Genomic DNA, 21,379 nt, shown 5'->3' with positions numbered 1-21,379 from the left:
TGTATTTTTTAAAGAGTATTAAGATTTTTGGAGTTAGCACATTAGAAGTGTGTAAATGATGCTTCTTAAACTATTACAGGAAAATCTAACAACAGTGACTTGTCTTCACTGTTAAAAAGGGAGCCCCACCATCATACTTATTATTCTTACTTGACAAAATCTTGAATGTGTGTCTAGATAGCGGGAAAGTTAGCTTCTTTCTAACATGCAATTAAAGTACTAATTGGATGATATAATTTGCTCTGCAAAACATTTGTGTAATTCTTTAATGTATATTGTCTGATTCTTACCTCTGTCCCGTTAATGTCAAAGCTCACCTTGAATGTCCCTGCCGTCTCCTGTTTGGATTTAAGCTACTAAAATGCAAAATTAGTGGGTCCAAACTAATGAAATTTGAAAAGGCTTTTTAAACTGGCTCCAAATTCTTAGTGAGTTCTTATGGGAAAGCTCATCTGAGGGAGAAACCCTCTCCTTCTTTCTCTTTGGTGACGGGGGTTGTTTTGCACGTTTATGACACCTTTCTGCATAGGACTTCAGAGCACACAGTTGGCAGAAGCCTGCCTCACATACTTTTTCTCTCAGCGACGTCACTGCTCCTGAAAGAAGAGGTTCTTGGGAGTATAGAGGCTTCCTCTTCAAGTTGATGAAGACGATGATGATGGTGGTGGTGGTGGTGGTGCTGATAACAGCGAACTCATATGGAGCACTTATTATTTGCTAGGTCCTGTTCGAAGTGCTTTGCGTGCATTAAGTCCTTTAATTGAATTCTGTTACCCTGCAAGTTTGCTACTGTGACTATCAGCTCCATTTCATGGCTTTGGAAACACAGAGTTAAGTAATTTTTCCAAGATCCCACCACCACTAAGTGGTAAAACTGGGACTCAAACCTACGCAGTCTTGCTCTGGATGCTGTTCTTTTAACCTTTACCACTTGCCAGTTATTATGTGAAATAGTGCTGATCAGGCAAAACCCTCTTAACTACGTAATTACGAAGAAGACATATGCAAACACCCTGGGAGAGAGCGCATTTACTTAAACCTAACATCCTGAGATGTGAGTGACTGGAGTAGACTTTTCTTGAGTTGAGAGTGATGAGTGGTGTGTGTGTGTGTGTGTATTTACACTGTGGGTACCTAAAAAGCAGAAGGGAGATCAAAGATACATCCCCAAGGGAGGAAAAGGATATCAAAGTAAGAACCTGGAAATGGACGTTCAGCTGTAAATTATCGAAGTCTCTAGACGAAGGCAGCAGTTAACTAGCAGCTTTTCACCTTGTTTTTGTTCTGTCAGGACATCAGAGGCGAAGGAAAAATATGCTAGACGGGAGCATTAGCTCCAGGGTGAGGCAATGGAGCAAGGAGGAGTAATTTTCTAAGTCTTGTTTTTCAGTGCTTCATTAGGCTCCTCTCCCCTTTCTGTTTCAGGTTTAAAGCCCCCTTCCAAATTCACTGCAGTCATTCATGCGGTGACCCCGCTGGTCTCTCAGTCCCAGCCAGTGTTGAAACTTCTCGTGGCTGCAGCCAAATCCCAGTACTGTGCCCAGGTGAGTGGGGGGTGGCCAGAGCCGCACCTGCCTCCTCCAGCTCAGTGGACCTGAGATTCCCACTCCTTACCTGCTGCACGCTTCACTCCCCGGGACCCATCTACCGTCATGCCCCGTTACTCCCCTTTCATTTGTCATGCCTTGTTACGCCCTTTTCATCAACTTAGAGGTTCTTAGAAGTAAAATCTGGCGCAGATAAGGGGTGGGTTACAAAGAGATCTTTGCACTGGGGTAGGTTAAAAATACATATATTCTCCAACACATTCTTTAAAGGATTTATAAGTGCATTATTTTGTTTTTAAATGTTAGAGTTATAAAGTAACATCAGAAATGCCCCTGGGAGGACCTATAAAACTAAGTTTCAATAGAAGAAACAATCTTGGTGGTGTCAAGAGGCATCAGCTTTTCTTTCACTGCCGCCATGACTAATTATAAAATTGATAGCAGAAGATTATATCTACGGTAACATATTTTCCAAATCGGTGTCACTTCCATACTCTTAACAGTGGTTTTTCTGATTTGTAAATTAGTTTCTATAAGGTTTACAAACAAGGAAAGAAATAATGTGGAAGTATGCATTTTTGAAATAAACTTATTTATCGGAAATAATAAAGTCACATAAAATCAGCAGCTATTCTGGATAATTCAAAACATGAGCTCGTGCTAGTTCTATCTTGAATTCTCTTTTTCTCCCACATTGCCTGGTGTAGCGCAGTTCATAGCAGATGTTCAGATGTTCGATATACATTTTTATTTAATTTGATCAGTGTTGTTATCTCACTCATCATCATAAGGTATCAGAATTTAGGACACTACTTTATTAAGATCCAGCAACCCTGAAATAACTTCTTTTCTCCCCAGCTTTCTCCTACCCCCTTGATGTAATTTTTTAGCTTACTCTTTTTGTCCTCTGTCTCTAGTTGTTGAAGTGATCAGATTCTGAAGATTGTGTGGGGTGGACTCACTTTAAAATTCAGTTTTGATGTCTGCCATTCTGCTGTGCTTAATCTCCATCTTCTCTGAGGGAAGAAACATTGGGTTGGAGGCCCCTATCAATCCAGCCTTACCAGACCATCTAATGATCCCCTGTCCCTTTCAGATCATAGTTCTATGGAATTGTGACAAGCCCCTACCAGCCAAACACCGCTGGCCTGCCACTGCTGTGCCTGTCATCGTCATTGAAGGAGAAAACAAGGTAGGACTTGAAGGGGACCTAAATATAGAATGACTGCAGAATCTTCGTTTTTCCATAGGGCACAACATGGGGTGTTGGCTCTAGTTGTCTTTCTCCTGCTCATGGAAGCTGCTAGCCCTGGACTGTATTTTCTAAAACTGTGCCTCTCTGTGAAGGTTCTCAGCTTTGTCAGCCATAGGCTTTCAGATCAGGGAAATCGGAGTCCCAACACTAACTTTTAGGAGATTTGTGACCCTGTATATACTTTCCTCCTCTGAGCTTCAGTTTCCTCATCTCCAAAGTCGAAACAATGATACATACCTCATAGGGTTGCTAGTAGGATTAAATGAGTTCGGGGGCTGGCAACAGTGGTCTTTCCATAAATGATGAGGATGAAGATGAGGCTGGTGATGGTGGTGTGATGCATGGAGTTTGCTTAGCTGATTAATCTGGATTAGTTGTGTCTTTCAGGCTAGTGGTTCATCCTCACATTTATCTTAAAAAGGATATTTTCACCTTAATTTTGTTTGGGTATCTCCATCAGAGATTCTCATGAGTACTGCCTCACCAGCCCCCCGCTTCCATTCCCCAATTCATTTTGCCTAGAACTGAATGATCTTCTTAATCGTCTCATGGCCCTTCAGTGAATCTGTTTACTAATCCCTTAAATTGGCACTTGAGTCCCTGTTTAATCTGGCCTTAGCTGGCCTTCCCAATCTTCTCTCTCATTGCTTTCCACTCCAGACCCTGTCCTCTGACCAAATTTAATCAGTCACAGTTATCTGACTTGTACTGTGTCCCTTCCGTCCTCTAATTTTTGTCTTTCCCATTTGCTGTATGTCTTGACCACCCGTGCTCACCTTTTTGTCTCTGTTCTCAAACTTCCCATACATTCTTTAAGCCCCTGTTCACATACTACCTCCTCTTTGAAATGTCTTCTACTTTTGGAAGCCAGAGGTAAGTTCTGTTTTCTCTAGCTTCTGCTTGTTGCTTTCTTGTAGATCTTATCCATTGTGAAGAAATCAGTTGCTACTAAATGAAACTGAGATTGACAAAGCCATGTCATCTAAGAGACTTCTTTTGTCAGTCCCCAGGGAGTTAGGTCATGAGAGGTTGTCTCACACTAAGTAAAACATCTTTGAGCCCAAACAAAAAGTATCAATTGATTAGGTTGAACCTTTTGAAGTCATCATTTGTCTTGCTAAAACTGGCAATTTCATAGGGTTCAATATGGTGCAATGAGAATTGCAACTGTCACGTGGACAAGATAATCAGTGTGTTATCTAGTCAGTTCCAATGTATGAGTGTCTACAATGTGCTGGGCACTGTGCAACGTGTCGGAACACAGTAGGGAATATGACAACTACAGTGATGGCCTTCTTACAGCTGGAGTCAAGCAACATGGTTATATCAGAGAGCTGCTTGGTAAGCTTTTGATGAGAAAAGGTGGGAATTAGAATAATCACCTGCCTCCAGGCATCAATCTTACTTACCCTTATGAACCCATCTCACCATAGGTATGGTTTCACAAAACGGACTGGCACACAAAAATCTCCTGCCTATAGCCCCTTACATCTGTCTCCCCAATTCCAATGCCTATGGCCCTGACAATGCTCAGATGGATGCTGTTAACTTTGAACTTTGAGATTCTTTGATTTTTGTGCTTCATAGGTGACTAGATCTCCTTCTAGGAGATAAGTCTTTCTTTGAATATGTCAGGATATTCAAAAAGCATAGAGTCTGATTGACTCACTGGGAGGCATTCTAACTTCTGTATTTAGTATTGCATTTTTATGCACAGACTCATTGATTTTATATTTTTACCCTCAGCAACTAGACCCAGTTTCTTTATTTCCAAGATGATGATGATAACAATCATATCTTTCACATGGGCTTTATCGGATGTGTGTTATAAGATATCTCAGATTCTCCCAGCCATATGTATCACCAGGCTTCTGGCCATTTGTTCTGTCCTAGCCTCCACCTCGGCCACTGATTCCAGTGCACCACGTGGTTCCTTTTCCCTCACTCTTACTGCCCTGGGATTGCCTTGCCTAGTAAAGCATTTACTCTTAAGTCTTTCTTCAGACTCTGTATTCTAGGGACCCTGGGCTAAGACTTGGGCCCATAGTGAGGATCAAATGAGTTACTGCAGAACAGCTGCTTAGCCCTGTGCCTCTTGTACAGCAAGGGTTCAATAAAGTCCACTGCTCTTCTGGGAGCCATTGTAATGTTTATGATTTGCGTTCTGGGCTCTAGAGTCAGACTTACTTTTGTGTGGCCTAAGGCAAGTTATTTAACTCTCCGTGCCTCAATCCTCCCTTCAGTAAATGGAAGCAGTCATAATACCTAACTTATAGAGTAGCTAAAAGGATCAAACGATATAATACTATACATGTAAATGTACTTAGAAGTGTGGCTGCACATGGTAGCTGCTTGATAAATGTTAACTCTTGTTGTGCTCATTATAATTTCTTATCTTCCCCATTAGGCAGTAAACTTCTTGAGTCTTGGTCATTTTCTAGTCATGTGTGTTAATTCTAGAAGGGACTGGGCTGGTACATGGTAGCTAAATATTTCTTGGATGAACTAACGAGGAGAACCCAAATCACTCAGGATTGACTGTGTACTCATTGGTTCCTTTCATGCTAATCCATTCCATTTTTGCCGTGTAGCTGTGGCAAGGTATTTGAAAGAGAGCTTCTGGTTTCTACACCATAATTTGGAAGTGGCTGGCTTATGGGCTCTTAACCTCTGTGAATAAAGCAGGTTCAGAAAAAGGAAATGGATCCTTTTAAAACCAGTGGTTGGGTCCATGATGGGGAAGAAACCATATGTCCTCTTCATTCCCCATTTTAAATCTCCATGTCTAGCCCTGAATTTAAAATTGATGTGTTTGCAGCTTTGGCTGAGAAATTCTATCTTGAATTTATAGGCCTTGTCTTTGCAGCTCTCCCCTGTAGGCTTAACAAGGAAAGGTCAGGGCATTGCTAAGCTGGCAGCTAATGGTTTCTGTGTTAGTCGGTGGACATGTAAACAGCATCAGGAGAATTGCTTCAGGCTGAGATTTCCGAGCACTGTGGATGTGGGGTTGCTGATCGCTTTGTATTTTATTTTATTTTGAAAGCCTGAGAAAGAAAAAAAAACGCTTGACCCAGTTGACAGATGTGTAAGAACAGACTCTGGAGCCATTTATGCTGCAGATACATCCCTTGAGCTCCCAGAGATGGGTTAGAGTGGACACTTCTGTCGTTTAATGTCATATGCCCTCCAGTAGCTTCACATGCATATAAACCGAATCTGAGATGAAGCTTACCAATGAGTTGGCTTCTTGATGTAAATATAGCTTGGGCTTCTTTGGGGCCGTGGGGTAGGGGGGATTCAAATTTGTGGACAGCATACCCTTGGCAGCCAGGTTAAGTGTCACCCTTTGTTCTTTGTCTCCAGTATCCAACTGCTTCATTCCCTGGCCTTTGTGTCTTGAGAATTGATGGCAATTGTGTCCTTTCTCTTGGTCTCCAAGTGTGAATTTAGAGAGGGTGTCACAACTGTTACTATAACTTCCAGAAGAAGGTGGTGAATGTGAGATTGCTGTATGTGCCCCAAATTCACTTTTGAGGTCCTTTTCAAACCTGAGACAGGAACAGCATAGTCGCTGAGGTGCTCTATAGAACCACACCATCCGAGGTGAAAGGCTGGTGGGTCCATCTTGAGCAGGACACTTAACCTCTCTGTGCTTTAGTTTTTTCACCTCTCAAATGAGGGTGTCATAAAGATGAAGCAAGATGTTGTACATGAAGAACTCGGAACATTTCCTGGCACCTAGTAAATCTTTAAAAAATATTAGTTATTCTAATATCGTCATTCTCATGGTTAATTGTTCTATGGTACATTCAAAACAAAGGTTTATGCTGTGACCGTCACAGAGCAGTCTCTCCAGTGTCGCTTTTTCTGACTGATCTCCTTGTCCCCAAAGCCCTCACCGTTCACACACACACACACACACATACATACACATACCTTACCATGCCTTATCCTGGAGTCGCCCATACTTTATTCATATACTATCGGCACAATTGTCCTAAACCCATGGACCACATGTGCAATTGTTTATTTACTATATCTCTTTAAATAAGCTTACTTTACATTTTAATAGAATTATTTTTAAATCACTACAACTTTTTATTGCTAAAGCTACTAATAGGTACATATATTTTTTTCTAATCTGTGCTAAAATAAATAAATAGGAGAATTTTTAAGTGTGTGTCTGCACACCTCCTACAATGACCTGGCCTTTCAGTGGTGTGTGTCCCAACTTGGACTCACTGCTCCACCCATCTGCTCTTTCCTGGCCTCAGAGTGCTGGGTCTCTCCTCTGTGCCTTTGCATCCACTGAGCCCTCTGACGGTTATGCCTCATTTCTATTTGTACCTGGTGAGTTCCTGTCCATCGAGGTCCTGCTTGTCACTGCCATGAGCCCTTCACCTGCTCTTCCCAGCAGCTGCTTGCTGCATCCTCTGAATCCTGGCATTTTGCATATCCAGCTGGCACTGATCACCTGCATATGGGTCTCTCCGCAGACTATGAACTCCTCCAAGACAAAGAACGTCTCTCATTTACCTTTGTACTCCCTTTCACTAGCAAGGTGTCTGTATACAGTAGGTGCCCAGTAATTGTGGAACAAATGAATCTGCACTGATGGGATAAGGAAGTCTTTAATGAGGAGTGACATGAGGGTAGAACATTCTTTCTGAAAGTGAGGATGGGGAATTTTCCTGAAAACAAGACTCTCAAGTTACCTCTCTTTTCCCTAATTCCCTCCCTCCCTCCTGCTTGCTGTTTCCTTACTCCCAGGTCATGAGCAGCCGTTTTCTGCCCTATGACAACATCGTCACAGATGCAGTGCTCAGCCTCGACGAGGACACCGTGCTTTCAACCACGGAGGTAAGCACCACACCTGAGGAGCGGGCAGTGGCCTCTTCACACCGTTGCCCCAAACCCCAAGGATCCAGCGCCTCTTTTGCTCTTTCCTTGGCCAAGTCGAAAACATTTTTCAGAAATTCCTGCAGAGTCGGTTTTAATCAACCCAGTTCCTGGTAGCACCCAGCCACCACCTGGCACGCTCACGAGGGCCTTTCCCCTTTGTTTTCTCTGCTGATTGGCTCCTCATTTGTATGGCTGTGCCTCACCTCTCCCCTCCTGCCTGCCCTCCTTTTTTGTTTTTAAACACCATGGCTGCAGGCAGGTGTGCACAAGAAACAAGGCGGAGGGGTGGGGGGGGGGGGGAGACACCTGTTTAGCAGTGTCTTGAGACCACCCTGTCCAGAGCCAGCAGCCCACCCTTCCCCTAACAGTTACCCTAACGCCTGTGCAGGTGTGTATTGCCTTTGTTAGGGAAAACTATTCTGGGTTCTAAAGGCAGCTTTTCTGTCTCGATTTGAAGTGCTCATTCTCTTTCACCCCCACAAGAGCGAACGATTTCACTTCAAGGCTGAGATGGAGATCCTGCTATTTCAGAGGATCGGGTTTTTGTGCCAAAAATAAGATTGCACAGAGAATGTGTGAGGAGGAGAGAGAGAAGAGGAAAGATGGATATGATAGAAAACCAATTTTTACAACTCGAATGAGTATTGATCTCTGAGACCTTATTTTAAACCATAGAGGGGACAAAAGTCAGTTAGATAAAAATGTAGTGTATGGGGCCGGCCTGGTGGCATAGTGGTTAAGTTATCATGCTCTGCTTTGGCAGCCCAGGGTTTGCAAGTTCAGATCCCAGGCACAGACCTACACACCACTCATCAAGCCATGCTGTGGCAGCATCCCACATGCAAAATAGGGGGAGATTGGCACAGATGTTAGCTCAGGGCCAATCTTCCTCATCAAGAGAAACAAAAAATGTAGTGTATCAGAAATGCATTATTAATCATAGCTGCCAAAAAGCATGGAGACTTAACTACTTATACTTTTCCCTTTCTTTTTTCCTTTTTATAATTAATCATTTTCTTTTCAATTTGAATATCAGCACTTACCAGCATGCACTTTCCTGGATGCCAGTCTGATTCTAATGGCCTGCTGCCCACAGAGCCAGGACTCGGTGTTAAACTAGGCTAGCTGTGTTAGTGTCTCTTTCTTGAAATTCCATAGATGCTTCCAATTTCCATCAAATGGAGTTGAACAGATATTATGTGCAAGGGCAACCTAAATAACCCCAGGACACAATGTCCTGGGCCTCACTTTGGTGAAATGCTTTCTGTTTAGCCCAAGCTCTATAAATACTTGGTGAATGAATGATTGGAAGGATGCATGCTGAGGGGATTAAAGTGTGAACAGACGGCCAATTGTGTCATGTGTAAGTGGGCAGGAGAAAGGGCTGGGAGGGGAGAAGACACGTTCAATGTTCAAAGGGAAAGACAGCTATGGAATACAGGGTGTGGGACACTCCAGCGTGCATTTTTCTGCTGCTTCCTGCAAGGGAAGCTGGCATCCCCAGAGCACACTCATTCAACAAGTATTTATTGAGAGATTTCTTTGTTCTGGTCCCCGTGCCGGGTACTTCGATTACACAATTCCTGCCTGTAGCTTTCAGAGTCATGGCAGCAAACAACATTCAAATCAAGTGATTCATATGAAGGAATTATTTAGAGAGTTAGGTGGGGTTAAAGGACCCCGCAGAGATGGTGAGGCACCTGGAGAGGAGCACGAGCAGAAAGCAGCTCCCACCACGAGGCCTGAAGGAGCGGGGGAAGGAAAGAGTGTTTCCGGAGTCCCTGAGAGATGGAACCAGGAAGAAGAGACTACCCCACAAGAGCTGTGATCATGGAGGGATGTGACAACTGGTGCCAAAGCTGGGAGGGGGCAGGGAAGAAATACCCTGACCTCTGTCTCTGTCTCACCTCCATTTTCCTGCTGGCAACTCCCCCATCAACCACCAGCCAGCAAGGAGGACCAGGTTGTGCCGTCCATAGGATGCCATCATCCCAGGGCACAGAGCATGGCAAGAAGATTGGAGAGTGGCTCTTGAAGGACAAACACAGGAAAAACAGCACATTGCCATGGTGGAACATATGGTTGTGACAAGTACAGCAGATACCTAAATCATTGTCCTATGACCCGAACTATTGACTCAGCTTTTATCTTCCCCTGGGCACAAGACAATTAGTCTCACTCTAGGAGTTGTTTTTCCCTGCCCCATGATGAAATAACTTTCAGCTGCTATGATATATGCATGTGCTGGTGAATTTCCTTTCAAAGAATAGCAATTCCAGCCACTCAGTGCATGCTGGGAGGAACATGTGTTGTATGTGAAGTAATTAGAAGTTAATGTGGGTTGGAAATGATATGTAAATTTAAGAGACTGGCAGTCTGGTTTACTTTTGCCTGCTGATAGTGGAGTGGCTGTGTTGCCTCAAAAGGTCCAGGACAAGGACTTCTCATTTCTCTTTTTTTAGGTGAATAGATGTTGGTTCATTTTATTTCCTCTCTAAGGATTCTTAGCTTGTTTAAATGTCTCTCTGTAGTATTAAGGATAGGTTTTTAAGCAGCATCCTCTAAAGGGTATTAGATATAGTTGGTTTATAGTTATTTACATTTATCTGAGTTGCTGCAAATTCTCAAAAGAAAACAGATGTTGGTTTTTAAGAGAAAAGACCTGTGAGCTGACCTTTGCCTTCTTTGATGTGTTAATGATCTGCATGAAAGCAGAACTATCACAAGAATCATAGTTTTATCTGAATTTACTTTTGAGTTCTTTTGAAATGACTTGAAACAGCTTTGAGATAGTAAGAAATTCATGTGATGAAAACACCCCATTGGGTTCTATAGTAGTTGCCAGGGCATGTGTTTCCTTTTCAAAGAATAATGGAAAACCCCAAAGAGTGCTGACAGGCAGGCTGATTCTTTGACAACGTCTGTATAATATACTATCCCGTCAGTTAGCGCCGTTAGTATTGAACACCAGGGATGATGTGCAGGTTATGGTGACCTGATTTCAATTTTCTGTCAAATACTGTCCTCTCCCCTGCTGTCTTTTAACTTTGAGATGCCTCACTCCCCGCCAAGCTTCCGTTTTGTTTTTTTTTTTTTTGGCAAGGAAGATTGGCCCTTAGTTAACATCTGTTACCAATCCTCCTCCTCTTGCCTGAGGAAGATTGTCCCCAAGCCAACATCTGTGCCGATCTTCCTCCACCTGGCATGTGGGACACCACCACAGCATGGCCTGATGAGCGGTGCACAGGTCCTCACCTGGGATCCGAACCCATGAACCCCAGGCCGACAAAGCGGGGCACACGAACTTAACCAGTACACCACTGGGCCAGCCCCCACCCCCACCAACCTTTCTTTATACAGGCTCCACCATCCAACTTTTCCCCACCCTGGATGTTATAGTTTAGGGGAACAAGCTATATTGTTAAGGTTTTATTTTATTGAAATAGGGCACCAAAATAAACTTTCATAAAAATTTGAATTTGTGACTGTTTATAAAAATAGTGAATTCTGACTAAGCCCAAAGAATATGGAGATAAAAGGACCCTTACAGATCACCTAAACCAGTGTTTCTCAAAACGTGGTTTGTAGGCCAGCCCAGTGGTGCAGCTGTTAAGTGTGCACGTTCCACTTCAGCGATCCGGGGTTCACCAGTTCAGATCCCAGGTGCGGACATGGCACCGCTTGGCAAGCCATGCTGTGGTGGGCATCCCACATATAAAATAGAGGAAGACGGGCATGGATGTGAGCTCAGGGCCAGTCTTACTCAGCAAAAAGAGGAGGATTGGCAGTGGATGTTAGCTCAGGGCTGATCTTCCTCAAAAAAAAAACAAAAAAAGATGGTTTGTGCACATTAAAGAGTCCTGCATGGTTCGTGTCAAGCATATTTCATTTTAACAATTATATATTTACCTTAATGTTTGGTAGAAAATAATATAGCCAGCAGTCACACCTAGGGTTTCACCACCAGGTTTACCTGGAATGAGGCTAATTTAAAAAAAAAAGGAATAGGCAATTTAAAGAAAAAAGTCATTGAATGTGTGGTATGGGAATGTGGCATAAGCAGGGATGATGTTACCTATATGGTAAAAGCTTGGGAAATAGTGATCTAGGCTTACTTGCTTTGCCTTTTTTTTAAATTGAGGTAAAATTCATATAACATAAAGTTAACCATTTTAAAGTGTATAATTCAGTGGCGTTTAGTTCATTCACAATGCTGTGCAGTCATTGCCCATTATCTCTATCTTAATTCTAAAACGTTTTTATCACCCAAAAAGGAAGTTACTCCCTAGCCTTTGGAACTATCCATCTGTTTTCTGTCTTTAGGGATTTACTTATTATGGACGTTTCATATAAATGGAATCACACACTATGTGGCCTTTTGTGTGGCTTCTTGCACTCAGCATAAGGTTGTCAAAGTTTGTCCATGTTGTAGTGCATATCAGTGCTTCGTTCCTTTTTACAGTTGAATAATATTCCATTGTATGGATATACCACATTTGGTTTATCTGTCAGTTGATGGGGTTGTTTTCACTTTTTGGTTATTATGAATGGTTATTTGCTCTGCTTTTGATCCTCTGAGAGGGCAGGAATTGGACTTGGCCAGCATCCCTCAGTCCCCCAGCCACTGCCACAGTGCCAGGACTTGAAATATTCGTGGAACAAATGAAATTTCCATCTGAGATGCTTATCAAGAAGAGATAGGCACAGGTGGGAGGGTGAATGTGTAACCTGTATAAGAGATCAATTGCTTTTAACACTGGAGCGACACACCTAAAAGGGAGCCTATGATGATAGTACACACCAAATCTGAAACGCGGTGGCCTGGGTTCAGATCTTGGCTCTGCCACTTACTGCTGTGGTTCAAGTAATTTCACAGTTTGTCCATGTTGTAGCATGTACCAGTGCTTCATTCCTTTTCATAGCTGAATAATACTCCGTTATATGGACATACCACATTTGAACTTCCATATGCCTTAGCTTACCTCTCTGAATTGGAGAGTAGAAAATTACCTACTGAACAGCATAAATGAGTTAAAATGTATACATACCTATAACCATGCCTGTCACATTATCAGCATTACACGATTATGAGCATTATATGATTGTTTGCTGTTACTGTTATTATTTTTACTTTCTATGTAGTATATAGTATCATTCATCAAATAATCAAAGAAAATCAGAAATGAGCTTACACCTTTGCAAACAGAGTCTTTGCTAATTACAAATGTTAGTTTATAGCAGGTTCAGAAGTACCTGCTTGGGGTATTATAAGCCCTGGAACCTCATTTAGCTGCATGTTCTTTAAAATAATCCTGTGGCTTCACGTGGCCTTGTTCCCACTTATTCTTGGTAATTTTTTGCTATGGCTGCTTTTTGTGGTTTCCCCTGCTCTGTGCGTCTTCAAACATGAGAGGCCTGCGTTATTATTTCCGTATGATATCTGCTCTGTATTCCTGTGACAACTTGTGTGCTTTTGAAACATCTTTTCTCTTGCTTGTAAGAAGATGCTCTTATTTTAGTCACTGTGCCTTTGCTGTGTGCTGTTATGATGTCTGCTGTATATTCATACTCTGGACGTCTATAGGAAATCTGCTCCCGTTTATAAAACAGATGTGCGTATGCCTCACGTGACTCAGGGATCACGTGCACCTCGGGGGTCAAGGGGCGGGGCGGGGGGGGGGAAGCAACTGCTTTTCTGACTTACTTTTAGCTTGAACAGACCAGATTTCTAAAGGACATATCAGCAAATGGGTTTTTTTCCTTCTTGCATTTCCCCCCTAATCTGAAGTCTCTTTAACAGAAAACATTAAAATGTGCATAATTATGGGGCAAAATGTCAAGCAGTCAGTTTAATTTGCTGATGAATACGTGGAATTAATGTTTCGCAACAGTGCCGGGATTTTGTATTATGGATTAGCAGGGGGAAGGTAATGTTTTGTCGACGTTTGTTAACACTGTTGATTGCTTGTTTGGCTTGTGTTCTGCCTGCAGGTAGATTTTGCCTTCACCGTGTGGCAGAGCTTCCCTGAGAGGATTGTGGGGTACCCCGCACGCAGCCATTTCTGGGATAACTCTAAGGAGCGATGGGGATACACGTCCAAGTGGACAAACGACTACTCCATGGTGTTGACAGGAGCTGCTATTTACCACAAGTGAGGAATCGAGACGTCTCGCCTCTAGATTTTTCTGTAGCTCCTTATATTCATTTCTGGCTACTGCATAAATAGGAACTTGGGCTAAATCTTGTTAACATTAACGAAAATTAGTTTGCATTCCTTTTTAGGTTTTGTCAATGTGGCCAACATGTGTCTTTGAAACCAATGAAACCTCTTGGCTTATTGCATTTCCAGAAATTATGGTAGTTTAACATCTTCAATTAGTCTGAAGTGTGAAGGCATACTCAGGGGTGTATGAGAAACTGAATGTTTAGAATAACAACAAAATTCTTGAGTACCTCTCTCCCAGGCACTGCTCTAAGTGCTTGGATTTACCATTGAGTAAAACAGAAAAATTTCCTACTCATGCAGGTCTTGTATTCTAACAAGGGGAAACACAATATACATAATAATTTTATAATGTGTTAAGGAGATGAGTTATATAGCAAAAAGACAAAGTAGAAGAAAACAATAAAACTATTCGAACATTAACAGGGTAAAGGATCAGAGGTGCTAAAGATGGAGAAGGGGCAGGATAGAGGGTGGCCAGGGTGATCCTCCTGGAGCAGGTAAGATCTGGGCAGAGTCTTCAAGGAGGAGAGGAAGTCAGCCAGGAGAATATGTGTAGGGAGAGTGGTATGGCATAGGGAACAGCCACAATAAATGCCCTGAGGCAGAATGTTGGAGAAATCTCAAGAAGAGCAATGTGACTAGAGTGGAGTGAATGGAAAGTAGGTGAGAGAGGTCATGGGAGCCCAGATGTAGGACCTTGCTGTCCATCATGAGGACTTGACTTTTCTTTAAGTGATGTGGGTAGCCAGTGCAGGGGTTTGAGCAGAGACATCTTTCTTATGTTTTAGGCGTCCACTCAGGATGCTCTGTTAAGGATAGACTATAAAGGGGGCCAGGGTAGAAGCAGGGAGACCTATTAGGAGTTGATTGGCATTATCTAGGCAAGAGATGAGGGAGCCTGGGACCAGAAAGTAAGCAGTGGAGGTGGTAAGTAGTAAACAGATTGTGGCATATTTTGAAGATGCTCCAGCATGATGTCCTGACAGATTGAATACAGAGTTTGATGAGTCTAAGTTTTTTGACCTGTAGAACCAGAAGGGTAGAGTAGCTAGCCATCAACAGAGATGGGGAAAGCTGTAGATGGAATCCATGTTAAAGAAAATACAGAAGTTCCATTTTGAGCATACTAAGATATCCTAAAGTGTAAGTTGAAAAAGGTCAGGGTTGGAGATACAAATCTGGGAGTCGTGTGCATATTTTTGGTCTTTATAGCCAGAGGACTTGGGTAAGATTGCCAAACTAGTGAGTGTAGATATTTAACGTTCCTGACAAAATTATTAATGAAATCCCCACTGTTCTGCCTTAGTAAGGTGAACACACCAATCTTAACCTAGTCTTTTTAGTAAAGAATAGAGAATCTTGACATCTCAGGGATAGAGCTGGAAATGCACAAGGTATAAGCATTTAGGCTGACGGAATCTTGATCTTAAGATTCCACCTCTTGAAAGTTCATTGTTCCCTTTCCCCCTGCCACTACCACTCAAAGAATCTGATTCATTCAAATGATTTTCCTGTAAATATATGCTATATGTACTTCCAAAAAGAGTAGTAGGGTAAGAAATAATTCAGATTAATTGTGGGTTCTCCAAAATGATTGACTACCAGATTAATTAGGGTTTTGCTCTAATAGTGTTGAAAATATGGTTTATAGGCCACAAAAATAGAAAAGGGTATTGTTGCACTCAGGGTTATGGGAGAATATTGAATGCAGTTCTGATTAAGCCAAGAATTAAAATTGTAAAGCTGCTTGTAATGATATATAGATCATGTGGAAGTAACTTCTCCTGCCATCTAAGGATTCAGTTTCTAACCAACCAGCCTGATATTAAAGTTAGGCTGGGCAGGCAATATCTGCATCCATGTGTATCCCTGTACCTTGTCTTCTTATCTGTAAAACAGGGATAATAACAGTACCTATATGATAGGTTCCTTATGAGGATTACATAAAGCATTTCTTGTAAAGCACTTTCGAACATTATCTGGCACATAATAAGTACCATATGTGATAGCTCTCATCATCCTCATCCATGATATGTTTAGGGATTCAGAGAGTAGGTATGTGTTTTCTGTCAAAGAAGATCCCCTGTCATAATCTAATGATGGGTTCCTGTGAAACCTGTCTTTGGTTTTTACAGATATTATCACTACCTGTATACCCATTACCTGCCAGCCAGCCTGAAGAACATGGTGGACCAACTGGCCAACTGTGAGGACATTCTCATGAATTTCCTGGTGTCTGCTGTGACAAAATTGCCTCCAATCAAAGTGACCCAGAAGAAGCAGTATAAGGAGACAATGATGGGACAGGTAAGGGCAGGACAATCCTCCTCCACTGCTTTGCTGACGGGTGGTTCAGTCCGAGGTAATGAGGACTCACTGCTCCTCTAGGAAGCATAATGAGGAGATATCAGAGAAAAACCGCATCTGAAAGCTCTGAGCGAGCGTACGGTTGGCACATAGATAATTGGGAAGACGGAAGTCAAGGGTATCTTTATGTCAAGAATATAAAAGCTCTCATATAACCTACAAGTTGGCATGAGAAAGACATATCTTCTCTAGAGTTAAAGACCTACAAAGAATTTATGTAAGTTTATTGTAGGTGATTTTTTAATGAATAGTTAATAATACTCTCAACACAGCTTTCTAGTGGTTGCTCTGGAGTTGGATGAACATCATGATGGCAAACCAGCAGTCACAATGCTTGATTTTCAGTTCTAGAACCAGCATTTATGAGCTGTAGGCAAGTCAGTTACCCTCTGAAACTCATTGGCTCCTCTTTAAAATGGAAATGGTGAAATCTACCTCAGAGGGTTGAGATAACATGTAAAAGAGATTTTATAAAAGAAATATTGTTTTGAGTCATAAAAGTTTAGCACTAGGGGCTGGCCCCATGGCCGAGTGGTTAAGTTCGCGTGCTCCGCTGCAGGCGGCCCAGTGTTTCATTGGTTCGAATCCTGGGCGCGGACATGGCGCTGCTCATCAGACCACGCTGAGGCAGCGTCCCACATGCCACAACTAGCAGGACCCACAACAAAGAAGACTATACAACTATGTACTGGGGGGCTTTGGGGAGAAAAAGGAAAAAAAATAAAATCTTAAAAAAAAAAAGTTTAGTACTAAAGATACTTGTAGGGAAATGTAATTCCAACTTTCTCCTTTTACAAGTAAGAACACTAAGACCCAGAGAATTTAAGCGTATCGCTACAAGTTTCCCAATCTTAGAGAACTAGGAGTTGAAGCCTAGGCTCTCTTCTTCCCACTGCTTGTTCTTCTACACCCCAGGGTCCCATTCCCAGGACGATCTGGATATGCTGAAGCTCATCTACCTTTATTCATCTTGGACAGAGCCCAGCACTACATGTTAGAAAGCAAAAACCTTAAGACCATTTAGATCTACCCAAGTTAAGTCATGGAGCATCCAACAGGACTTCAGTCAACCTGAAAAGACATACTTTAATTTGGTTGTATCAGTTCACTTGTCTGGGGGTTTCCATGTACCTTGCTCTAACAGTTATTGAAAATCATATGCAAATCTAGCTTTTGCAAAGGAAAACTTAGCCCGGCCTCATGTTAACACAATTGATGGTTTTGCATTCACTAAATTTAGTAAGAGCAACAAATTTGCAGGATTTTAAGTTTATAAAATTTTATAATTCCATTTTTACTGAACACCTACAAGTTATTAAAGCACTGTTCTAGGTACAGGTCATGACAAAGCTGCTGTCCTTAGTGAGCAAACAGTCTAGTGGAAAATTCTATTTCCCTCCAACTACTAAGAGAACAGGTGAGAGGCTTTACAAGAATTTTTAATCTTTAAGGCCAAAAGGCTGTTCAAATTCAAGCAAGATATATTGTCTACCGTGTGTCCAGGCATTTTCATGTATATTATCTCATTTAAGGACACCGCATTCCTTTAATATTGTTAGCTCAGACAGTCTGATAACTTCTCTGAGGTTATGTACTAATTAGAAGTGGAACTCTAATAACATAATTTCTTAGGGGTTGGTGCTATGCCCTTTTCATAGATTTATCTATTTCTACCAAACCCATATTTCTAGAAATAATTTTATACATCTTTTGGGACAAATCTAAATTTAGCCTTAGGTCTAACTAGATGTATCTAGTTAGATATGTACCATATTTGCCCCCTTCTACCCATCGTACACTTTTGTTTATTGAATGTTTGTATGACTGATGAAGTAAATGGATGTCATGCTCTAAGATTATGCTTTTATTACACAGGAAAGATATCTTCTCCAATAGGTTGGTTGACCCAAGTAAATGTTAAAATCTAGAGGCAAAAGAGCTACTCAAATGATTCAGTGGGCTTTTTTTGTTTTTTTCATTTGTAAGAGGGAATAAGAATGAGCTTGAGCTCTGACAGTATTACCATTTGCATTTGTGAGCACTTGCCTAGATGTGGGGGTCTGGCTGTTTGGGAATGAGTGGGCCAGTCAGAAATGGCCTGCAAACCCATACCAACTTAGGAACAAAGTGAGATACATTTGGGACCATCTGCTCTGATATGAACTCAAGTGGTCGGCTTCATTTGATACTTTCTCTGATTTACCCAGCAGAGTTCTCCTAGCATAAATGGTAAAGAATGGAGCCTGAGTTCTGCCCCTTTCTAGCCTTGAACAAATAATTTTAACTTCCCTGAACCTACTTCCTCTCTACTATGAGGATGTTATTACCTGAGTTGATAACTTGACCAGGTTGTGTGAGGCTCAAATGAGCTTCATGAAAACACTTTACAAATAGTATTTTGTTTATTATCCTGCTGCTCAAAGGTAACTTGACATTTGTATTTACCTTCAATGATTACTTTCAAGTATGTTGACACTTGTGGTTTTAAAGTGACTGTGAGTGATTCTCACAGTAAAATGTACCTTCCTATGAAAGTATTTTCTAACAACACGTGAGGATGCCAGCACATTGAACACAAACACACATCCATATACATCATTTGATAGTTGCCTAACGACATAAATGAATTTGTGGGTTTCCCCCCATAATTGGGCAGCCCACCTTTTCTTGTTTCATAAAAACATGGTTTTAAAGACATTATGCTTAGTTGGTCTATTTAAATTTCAGCACTCAAGTCATTTAAGGCTTTCTTCTAAATCCGTGTCAGTCATTTACATGGTCTAAACATATTTAACCAATCTTAGGGGCAACACAGAGAGCTAAAGAGATGGTAGCCATCTTTTCTACTTACCCAGAATCAACCAAGTAAACAAGAAGGTTTTAGAGAACCATCGTCGAAACCACAAACACACTGTTAGCCATAGTCTTTGATCCCAAGTGCAAACAGAAGTTTTGTATTTAGTGAGCACGGTAATTGAGGTTCAATTGGTAAGTCATTCACTGACCAGAGAATTAGTCAATATAGATCTTTATTTGTGTGTTTTTAGCACTGAGGAACGTAGCATATCTTGGGAAAACCTTCTAGTGAAGCTGAAAACCAGGATCAGTGCTTGCATTTTCCCCAGGCACATGGATGGGGAAGCTTGGTACCCAGGCCAGACGCCAGGCTCTGCTGCGCGCCCGTGAGTCTGACTTGGTTTCCGCAGTGTCTCCATCTCATCTTACATTTTTCTCATCATCTTCCATGTCTCTTTCCTTTTCCCCAGACCTCTCGGGCTTCCCGCTGGGCCGACCCGGACCACTTTGCCCAGCGACAGAGCTGCATGAATACGTTTGCCAGCTGGTTTGGCTACATGCCGCTGATCCACTCTCAGATGAGGCTCGACCCCGTCCTCTTTAAAGACCAGGTCTCTATTCTGAGGAAGAAATACCGAGACATTGAGCGACTTTGAGGAATCCAGCCAAGTGGGGGAGGGGAAGCGAGAAGGGACAGGGGTCAAGCTGCTCTCTCTTCCCAGTGCAGATCCGCTCAGCAGCGGGGCCAGATTGTGCCAAGTATCCAAATAAACTTAGATGGACAGAATGACAAAAAACAAGAAAAGGCCAATGAGAACTCGACTCCTGGCTCCTGGGACCGCACGGGACTGCTCCAAACTCACCTCACTGGCTTCTATGTCCCAAGACTAGGTTGTGTACAGTTTAATTATGGAACATTAAATAATTATTTTTGAAATGATTGCTATGCAGGTTTAAACTTTTTTAATGATCAAAACTATTAAAAACCAGAGTTCTTTCTTTAATCAAAATTGTGTTGGTTGTGACTATTTCAAAGCTGCTACTCCTCTTCCCACGAACATCATTGCCATTGGTCATGCAGGGTTTCCTGCAGTTACAAAAGCTCAGGCTCCATGGAAAACACAAGTCACTTGACCCAGTGTCAAGACATAACTGAGCATAAGTAAAGGCAAGTTCATTCTTCAGCCTTGCCAGTGCAAATTGTTTTCCACTTTGATTTTGCAGATCCACTTGAACTTTTGTCTCTAAAATGTCGCTGCATGAGAGAAAGTATTATGACTTCTGGGTAGGCAGTTCTAACTGAAAACATTATGTTTGGGATATGTAAGTATGATAACCTTCTTCATTGGGGGGGTGGGGGGAGTTAGTACCAAGAAAACACTAGTATAATTAAGAAATGTTCAGTTTGCAAAAGAAATCATTCAGACAATCCCCCAGCATATTAGGGAGATGGAAAGATTGATCCACAACAATAGCCCAATGGTTTTTAGGAGTGTGGGCTAGATAAGACATTCAACTGTTGACATACTTCTGCTTAGAGCTGGGGAAAGCTTTGGTTTAGAGGCAAAGGAAGAATGAGTATATTGGGGGAACATTATTTACAAGACAAGCTCTTTCATGTTTGTGAAAACCTCAAGTTTCAGAAGCTTCTGTATTCAGAAAAAAGTAATAATGTATCCATTCTCACCATCAAACATGAGGATTGCTGAGAAGTAACTGGGGGTATCTCTCACCATTGGGACCCTGACACCATTTTTGGTCAAACATTGCTTTGAGGAAGAATCTGGAAAACAAGATAATCAGAAACAAATGTGAATACTCTCCTATTTCATTTTAATTTGTAAATCTGTGGAGAAGTTTAGTTGTGCCTATTGTTAAAAAACATTTCTATCTCAGCAAATGCTGCTTTGAGCTTCTGATTATTGTAAAACTACAAGTATTAACTGAAAAAAATCTATATCTCTTAATTCCGTAATAAAAGATGGAGACTTCTCATATTGAATGCTTTCTTCTACTTGGAAGAAGCAAGAGAGAATAGAGAAGAGAAAGACATTATTGGGTCCTCCCACCTCTCGTGCTGAATCATCAAGAAGCACTGTTGTTTTTTTCCCCCTAAACTCTCATATATCTCATAAATTTATTTCCAGGGTTGGTTTAGAAGAAAATTCCATTCCAGAATTATGTTCAAATAACTTCAAGTGCCTGGCTTAGGTGAGCAGAAACCATAAATCCAGGAGACTTTAACTCATCTTTGCTTTGTAGACCTCTGGAAGAGAAGGAACTTG

The 21,379-nt window shown here is 41.8% G+C and overlaps 1 protein-coding gene across 1 annotated transcript in view; it reads left to right on the top strand.

Moving 5' to 3' along the window:
• Positions 1 to 20,104, top strand: part of EXT1 (exostosin glycosyltransferase 1) — a 271,633-nt gene extending 251,529 nt beyond the window's left edge. Inside the window, exons 6-11 of the mRNA XM_044780760.2 lie at positions 1,426 to 1,544; positions 2,644 to 2,739; positions 7,573 to 7,662; positions 13,696 to 13,856; positions 16,067 to 16,238; positions 19,565 to 20,104. Coding sequence (XP_044636695.1) covers positions 1,426 to 1,544; positions 2,644 to 2,739; positions 7,573 to 7,662; positions 13,696 to 13,856; positions 16,067 to 16,238; positions 19,565 to 19,750 — 824 coding nt within the window. The 3' untranslated portion in view covers positions 19,751 to 20,104. The remainder of the gene's footprint in view (positions 1 to 1,425; positions 1,545 to 2,643; positions 2,740 to 7,572; positions 7,663 to 13,695; positions 13,857 to 16,066; positions 16,239 to 19,564) is intronic.
• Positions 20,105 to 21,379: the final 1,275 nt, after the last annotated feature.

This window comes from Equus asinus, chromosome 12 (genome assembly GCF_041296235.1).
Source record: "Equus asinus isolate D_3611 breed Donkey chromosome 12, EquAss-T2T_v2, whole genome shotgun sequence".
Taxonomy (NCBI): Eukaryota; Metazoa; Chordata; class Mammalia; order Perissodactyla; family Equidae; genus Equus; species Equus asinus.
Note: the sequence above shows the minus strand (reverse complement) of the source record. Positions and strands in the feature narration are given on the sequence as shown.